General features: G+C 36.9%; 1 protein-coding gene across 1 annotated transcript; it reads right to left on the bottom strand.

Moving 5' to 3' along the window:
* Positions 1-5,693: 5,693 nt before the first annotated feature.
* On the bottom strand, positions 5,694-7,369 carry GK2 (glycerol kinase 2; the record flags this gene model as incomplete). The annotated part of the gene is made up of 1 exon (XM_084233557.1): positions 5,694-7,369. The coding sequence occupies one exon, from the start codon at positions 7,367-7,369 to the stop codon at positions 5,708-5,710; it is 1,662 nt and encodes a 553-aa protein (XP_084089683.1). The 3' UTR covers positions 5,694-5,707.
* Positions 7,370-8,740: the final 1,371 nt, after the last annotated feature.

The raw sequence follows: 8,740 nt of genomic DNA, 5'->3' as shown, positions 1-8,740 counted from the left end.
TTGCCGTCCTTTTGATATTTGTGAATAGGCATAGTAAATACCATATGATATGACTCAATGGATTTGTTTCAGGAAAATGACAATGATGAAAAGGAGGACAAAGAAGGGAAGAAATGGGAGGAGGAAGAAATTGCATCTCACACTGAAAGGAAGGTATGGGTTAGGGAAGTCTGAAAGAATATCAACATTATGGAGTCATGTTGCAAGCTTTGTAGGACAGAATGGTACACTTACCAATTTTTTCCAAAAATTTATGGCATGTTTCATGACCAAGGAAATAGCTCCCCAAGGACTCTATAAACATTATTTATTTTAGGGAATAGAAAGTCATTTAGAGAATAGAGAATGATTTTATTATAATTTCAAAATCTTCCAGAATGTGCCTGGCTTAACTGGCCATAAAAATTGAATCTATCTATTAGTGTGTGAGTGTGCATCAAACTGTTTGCTGGTCAAGACATAACTCTAAATTTCACAGGAAAGACAGTTATTACTACTTTTACTTTATACTTGCAAAAAAGTCATGACAGAATTGTTTGAGTTAGAGAAAGTCTAAGAGAAGTCCTATCAGTTGGCCAAAACTAAAGAAACATTAGGCTATCAAAGCTTAGATTTTAACCTTGCTCCCAATATATTTTATGACTTCTAGTAAATTTTTAAATTTTTCACTTCTTTGCATTAGAAGATGCTGGACTAGATCTCTCAAGTCCTATCCAATTCCAGATCCTTTTGATATTGTCAAAGAAGTCTTGGAGTTTTCTGTGAGAACACTGTTTTTGAAAGTACTAAATTCAATGCAAGTAATCATAGACCCCACATGAATCATCTCCTAATTTCTAAAACTATACCTTTTTTTAGGATTGGAAAAGTGATTTTCTTCTTCTTTTCCTCAATGCTCTCAACTGTGAAACTGAGCTAATGCTAGGTATCTGTGGATTATTTGAAATAGAGTTGGGAAAGAGTCATCAGTTTATTCAGTGAAAAGTCCCTGAGGCCAGCCACAACCTTATCTTATAGAGAAGATGGAAGGAAGGTGGGGAAGGGAGAGGGGAGAGGGGGAGGAGAGAGAAAAAGAAGAGAGGTGGGAAGGGAAGGGAAGAGGAAATAAAAGGGTCAGGCTGATTAAAACTTCCTGTTCCAGGGTGTCTGCTCATCCCCATCTTCCTCTCTAACTTTGCCAATGCCATATAAAAGTGGAAGTAGGGGGCCTCCCCTGGTGGTGCAGTGGTTGAGCACTGGGCTGCAAGGCTGCCCGCAGCCTCTGCAGTGCCGGTTCGATCCCCAGCTGCTTCCTGGCCACCGGAGGAGGGTCCCACATGGCACGCAGACCTCTCCTGCCACCTGCTGCTCCCCTCAGCAGTGTATTTCATCAGTCTGCCTGCTCTGCTCCCCGCTCTGGCTCTGGTGAATTCTCTCATCCTCCTACGCCTCTGACTGTACCCAGTGCTTGTATAAATAAATAAATCTTAAAGATAAAATAAAATAAAATAAAAGTGGAAATAGGAGGTATAATTAGCAGGTTTGCCTATTTCAGCTCAGAGAAAAAGCTAGACATCCTTATTTACAATCAGTAGAACATTTTGTCCTTGTTTTTGTCCAGCATTCTATTAAAGCTACTAGTATACACGTTATACTAAGTAATTGTTTCTTACTATTTTTGCCTTGTAAATACTTTCCAAACTTGGATTTCCTGTAACACTTGAAAAATATACTTTGATAACTGAATACAGGAAAGTTTTGTTGATAATTTACAATGAAATGAATTACATAGATTATTTAATGTTATCTCTATTATGTTTTCCAACAAAAGTTGAGGCTTTCTTTTCTTCGTAAAATAAATCAGTTTGTTGAGGGCTGATATAACGAGCTATAATGTATGCTAAACACATAAAGGACAAGGATCACATGCAATTTCTCCAAGACTCAAAGAATTGGACTGTAAAGGTTGTTGATAGAAACGATTGGAGACTATTTCAACATTAAGTTTATTAAGTTTATTCATTTTGTTTTGATTGAAACAATCAGAATAGACTATAGAGCTGTCATTTCAGTGGGAAGTTGAAGTAGGTGACTGATTGACATATATCGCATTTATTCTAGACTTTGCTGGAAGATTACCCTGGAGGATCTTATGAGTTCCCATGATTAAAAAATAAAAGCTACAAAAACAAAATTTCCATTTCTAATAGTCATAGGGTTGGTACATAATGTTCCATCTAAATGGGTTTAATACAACATTTATACTTATGCATTGATTGCAAGGGTTTATCAGTGAGTGACACAATAGTTTCCCTGCGAGATTATGGACATTAATATCAGAACATTAATATGAGCACCAGAAATCAGGCACAGACAGATAATGATTTAGAAATCTCTGTAGAGGTGAGGAAAGGAAGATGCTTATCTGTCTTTGTCTGATTGTTGCCATATCTGGAGCTAAGCTAGAAATGATTTAACTGGTTAGTGCTGCTTCTACATGGATACTGCAGAAGTGTCTTTAATTAGATTAATAGTACAACTTGCTTCTCTTTGGTTATCTTTAATATTCCTTTTCCTTTGTGCCTCCCCCAACTTCCCTCTCTCCCCCATCCCCACCACAAACTGCACCCCATCATCCACAAACTACATCATTAAAAATGGCATCAAAATTAGGCTTCTTGTTCTCCCTGTTAGTGTTCAAGCTCATGTTCTCTTATTCATCCATATGCCTGACATTAAATGATGACTTGCTATTTCATAACATGCATGCAATGAGACACCATCATCATAATTTAACTATGTAGTTCTGCTTAGTGGCAATATAGAGAAATTATTAATTAACTAATTTCATAATAGAATATACAGAAGCTCCTTTATAGCCTTGGGGCAAAGTACTGTAATTTACCAATATATCACATGAGTTGAATTATGAAAATGAAACTTAAAAAGGCAAAGATATATAAAAAGAAAAGGTGAAAATCCCAGGAGTATATAATGAAGGAGCGAGAATAAGATGCTGAGGTTCAGAAATTTCAACTTGATTTTCTTTTATCTTTTATCGTTGTTTGTGACTCTTCATAAGGTCAATTGCAGTGTGTCCCAGACTGAGAATTATGACCAGATAAGTGAAATGGGAAATTAATATGTTTTAAATGATACTAGACATTATCATGTACTTCTCCAGCCTAATCACATAAATGACTTCAAATAAAGCTCACAGACCTGCTAGAGATGGAAACTGGCACACATGGGGCTAACAGAGTGTGGGGATCAGTGAAGATACATCAGAGTGCAGAACAGACAAGGGCAAACTATGGTTATATTCCTTAAGTACTGGAAGATAATTTCTGTCACTTTTAAAACAGTTTTGTTGAAGTATACTTGACATTTAAAAACTGTGCATATTTAAAGTGTCCACTTTGATTAATTTTGACATATAGTCACCCTTGAAATCATCACCATAATTAATATAACGGATACGTTCATCATCTCTAAAATTTTCCTAGTGTCCCTTTGTAATCATACCTCCTACTCCTTTCTGCCCACTCCTCATCCACCCCAGTTCCCAGGCAGCCACTGTCATATTGTCACTATATAATAGTTTTATATTTTCTAGAATTTTATATCAATGGAATCATAAACTATACATAAACTCTTGTCTGGCTTATCTCAATTTATTATATTGAAATTCAGATATGTGGTATTGTGCACCAATAGTTGCTGAGTTGTATTCCATTGTATGGATACACCAGTTTTATTTACCTGTAGGTGGACATTTGAGTTGTGTCCAGGTTTTAGCTATATATGTAACCATGAACAAGTCTTTGTATGAACATATGCTTTCATTTTCTCGGGTAAATAACTAAGATATATGATAGATGTACACTTTAATTTTTTAGAAACTATTCAAGTATTTCCTAAAATTTTTGCGCAATTTTACATTCCTGGCAGAAGCATGCAAAAGAGTCAGTTTTTCTACATCTTTACCAGTATTTAGTATAGATAGCTTTTTAATTTTAGGCATAGTTATCACTGTGTAGCTTTGTCTCATGAGGATACCCTTTATTCAGTTGCTAATATGGTGGAGTAGACTGACAGGATTTTTTAAATTATACATTATCCTATCTTTATATTCCCCCCATTCGGTCATGTTTTATCCTCCCATATATTGTTAATTTTGCAAAAAATTTGATTAGAATTTTATATATATGTTTATAGAAGATACTGATTTACAGTATCTTTAATGTTACATTAAAACATTAATCAAGTTTTAATGTTTTGTGATGGTGCTAGAAACATAGTAATGCTATAAACCTGATCTCACAGCATGAGTTTGTTAAGTTTCCTTCCTTTTCAGTTTTCTGGAAATGTTTATCTAGAATGTATGTTGTCTCTTCAAAATTGAAGCCATTTGGGCTTGGAGTTTTCTTTGTGGGAAAGTTTTAAATTAAAAATCACACTTATTAGACATAGGACCAGTCAAGTTGCCCATTTTTTTCCCTTAAGTTTTGGTAGTTTGTGTTTTCCAAGGAATTTGTTCACTTCACCGAAGTTCTCAAATTTCTGGCATAAATTTTCCTGTTATTACTATGTTATCACTTAATATCCTAAGAAACTGTAGTGATATCACTCTTATTCCACACATTGATGCTTTTTTTCTCTCATTTTCTCCTTACTCATTCTAGCTAAAAGTCTATTAATTTTATGTTACCTAGAAGAACCAACTTTTGGTTTTATTGATTTTTGCTACTGTTTTTTCTCCTTTCTATATATCACTGATTAGTATTGTCATATATATGACTTTTTTCTACTTTGTATTTGATTTGTTATTCTATTTTTAGTTTAAGACAGAAACTGAGGTCATTGACCTGCAATCTTTTCTCTCTCCCAGTACATGTACTTAGCCTATATATTTCTTCCTAATTACTGCTTAACCAAAGTGATCCACTGAAGACTATCCTTACTAAGTGACTGGCTGCAATGTGCTTTTACTTTGTAAATGGGCTAGCCTATATAAAGTATATAAGCATACATGTTATATATACCAAGTATAACACATTCAAAGGAAAGATAAAAAGGAAAGTTTTCCTCCCTAAAGTATCTAAACAGCAATTAATTTTAATTAGCGAGACCAGGTAGATAGTCAGAAGAATCTTAATTTGGCAAAGACTTTAGAAAAATACTAAATATCTATTATAAGCACTTATGTCATTAATCACTCAGGAAACATATGTGTTCTCCCTAATATATAATGAAGAGGACTTTCGCGGTCTATTAAAGACAATAATAACTATAAGAAGTCCCTCAGTTTTAATAGCCTTGTTATACTACTTAATCAAGTGTGTGTTTGTGGCACAGAGAATTAAATCTTTGTCCATAAGTGTCCATAGATAATGTTTTATAAAAGATTCCACAGACAAAATCTGAATATCCTATATTTTAGAAGAAACGGTGCAGGATTTTATGATAATTGGGGATAGGGGGCTGAACCCCCAAACTGACCCACCCTTAACTGTTGATGTTAAAAATAAGGCACCAAATATTTGTATAGCGTTTTCTGCTATATTTTATTTCAAGCCACAGGTCTACCTGTAGGTTTCTGATAAGCCATGCAGCAACGATGTTTCTAAATAAAATCAGTCTATAATAGTGTTGTCATATTCAGAGACAGAATTGCTGGATCTTTCATTAGATCATTAGTTCACATCCTGTGAATCCATGGTTGGTATTATGGTATACCTGAGATGTATCTTGCTCCAATTAACATTAACATGCTACTCACTATAAAAAGGCCCAAGGGCAGACTAGAGAAGAGAGTTGAATCACTTCTTTCAGGAGACTGAGTTGTAACCCAGCCCATTGACTTCTGCACCGCCTTCTTCCATATAGAATAACGATAATCACTTTCTGTAGCTTTGATCTGCGGTTCAAACCGTTCCACTGTGACAGTTGTCAAATCTGCTGGTTTAAGGCTCCAAATACCCACTCCTTCTGCAGCACCTGCTGCTATGGCAGCGCCCAGTGCAGTTGTTTCAGGCATAGTAGGTTTTATTACTGGAATATGCAGAATGTCAGCTTGTAGTTGCATAAGAATTTTGTTGACAGTCATACCGCCATCTACCTGTAAGTGACTGAGTGGCATTCCACAGTCACGGTTCATGGCTTCCAAAATCTCTCTGGTTTGGAAGCAAACAGCTTCTAATGCAGCAAAAGCAATATGGCACTTGTTGGTGAACTGGGTGAGACCACAGAGTATCCCTCTTGCACTGGGCTCCCAATAAGGTGCATATAACCCTGAAAATGCTGGGACAAAGTAGCAGCCATAAGAAGTACCTACTTCTTTAGCAAGATTTTCGATTTCTTCTGGGGTTTCTATAATTCCAAGATTATCTCTTAACCAGCGAATAACAGCACCAGCTATAGCAACAGAACCTTCTAATGCATAATATACTGGCTTGTCTTTGCCTAGTTTGTAAGCCACTGTGGTCAAAAGGCCACGTTCAGAAAATACACACTTACGACCTGTATTACACATTAAGAAACAGCCCGTTCCATATGTGTTCTTGGCTTCTCCTTCCTGGAAACACATTTGTCCTACTAATGCAGCAGACTGGTCTCCCAAACACCCAGATATTGGCACACCATCCAAGGTACCACCTTTTATTAGGCCATAGATCTCAGAAGAACTGCAGACAGCTGGGAGAATGTTCATTGGGATTTCAAAAAAATCACAGAGCTCTTTATCCCACTCCAAAGAGTGAATGTTGAAAAGCATTGTCCTACTTGCATTTGTTACATCTGTGCAATGCAAACCTCCATTAACTCCTCCTGTTATACTCCAGATAAGCCATGAATCAATGGTACCAAAAAGAGCTCTACCTTCTTCAACAGCCTTTTGAACATTTCTCACATTGTCAAGAATCCAACGAAGTTTTACTGCACTGAAGTAAGTGCTAAGTGGAAGGCCCGTCTTGGATTTGACAAAGTTATTATTTCCTGGAATTTTTTTACTGAGAACCTCAACGGTAGATTGGGTTCTCAGATCAAGCCACACCACAGCATTGTAGAGAGGTTCTCCATTGAGCTTGTCCCAGATTACCGTGGTTTCTCTCTGATTGCTGACACCAACAGCTTTTATGTTGGCTATATCAATATTCAATTCGCCAAGTTTCTCGCATGTTCTCTCCATACACTCATAGACAGACTGAAGAATTTCCTTAGGGTCTTGTTCCACCCATCCTTCTCTGGGGAACTCTTGTGTTAATTCCACTTGATGGTGACTAATTAGTTCTCCAGTTTTTGAACTGAAAACCAGAAAGCGAGTGGAGTTAGTCCCTTGGACCACTGCCCCCACCAACGGTCCCACAACTGCGCTCTTCTGGGCGGCCATGGAACCTGTTTTTCTGCGTGGTCGCTCAGGTGCTGTTTCCTAGGAGATGGGGATGCTGCGAAGGGGAGGGGCACTTAGCACGCATGCGCGCCAGGCACTCAGGGGCCTTCAGGAGCGCAGCAAGGCGCAAGGCCAGGTTGTGGTGTGTGGTGGTGCCTGCATAGCTGAACCTGAAGCAGCAGGAGGCGACTTTTGCTCTTTGACTGGGGCTGTCTCTTCTCACTCCTCCTCCCTCCTCACCCACAAGTATTTTTTAGGGAGATTTAAGTTTGAGTAAAAAGATATTTATCAGTATGCTTTTTTTCTTTTTGTGCATCATATTTTTGTTGCCACTTTATTTCTGTCTGCATGATACCCCTCAATATTTCGTGTAATGCGGATTCCCGGGAAGTGAATTCTTCCAACTGGAGCAGATGGAAGAACTATGTTTTCTCAGAGTACATTGGAAATAACTTTCTTGTGTTTTAGTTATGTTCTTTGCTATTATCCTTAACATGTCTATTTCTCTGACTGGCTGTAAGGTTTATTTTCTCTTTACCAATGATTTTATTAAATTTTATCATTATGTTACTGGGTGTAGTTTTCTTTTATTTCCTATGTTTGTGGCTCATTGAGTTACTTGGACCTGTGGGTTTATAGGTTTCATCAAATTGGGAAAACCTTGGCCATTATTTCTATTCTGCTTTCCTTTAGGTACTCCAGTTCCACATACTGGAGTTGGCACAGATCACTGATCCTTGACTCATAATTGTATTTTCTTCCTGTGGTTTATTTTCGATAGTATATGTTGCTGTGTCTTCAGATTTACTAATCTTTTCTTCTCCAATGTCTAATCTTATGGTAATTCATCAGGCGAGGTGTATTTTTCACCTTGTACATTTTAGTTTATATTTCTAGAAGTTCAGCAGGGGATCTTGTAAATATCTACTTAACTTTTGAACACAGGTGCTTGTAAATAACACTTTCAGTTTTATTTTTTGCTAATTCTAATATTTATGCCAGTTCTAATTCAACTTTGAATAATTTAATTCTTCATTATGGCTTGTATTTCCCTCTCACTTTGCATGCCTGATAATTTTTGATTAGATACTGAACACTGAATTTTACTTGGCAGGATCCCATATATTTTTGTATTCCTATAATCCTTGAGGGTTTTGTTGATTTTTTTGGCAGTTAAGTTAGAAACAGTGCAGTTCTTTTGGGTCTTGCCTTTCAAGATTTATTATTGGTTGAACAAGGACAGTGTTCTGTCTGGTGCTAATTATTCCCCCTCTATAAAGTGATGAGAACGTTCAGTGTACTCTGTATAAGGTCCATAAAAAATGAGGATTTCGTGCCTGGAGGGAGCAGTCCCTGTTCCCAGTCATAGGG

This window comes from Talpa europaea (genome assembly GCF_964194135.1).
Source record: "Talpa europaea genome assembly, chromosome: 5".
Classification (NCBI taxonomy): domain Eukaryota; kingdom Metazoa; phylum Chordata; class Mammalia; order Eulipotyphla; family Talpidae; genus Talpa; species Talpa europaea.
The sequence above is the reverse complement of the archived record's forward strand: the minus strand, read 5'-3'. Positions and strand labels throughout refer to the sequence as shown.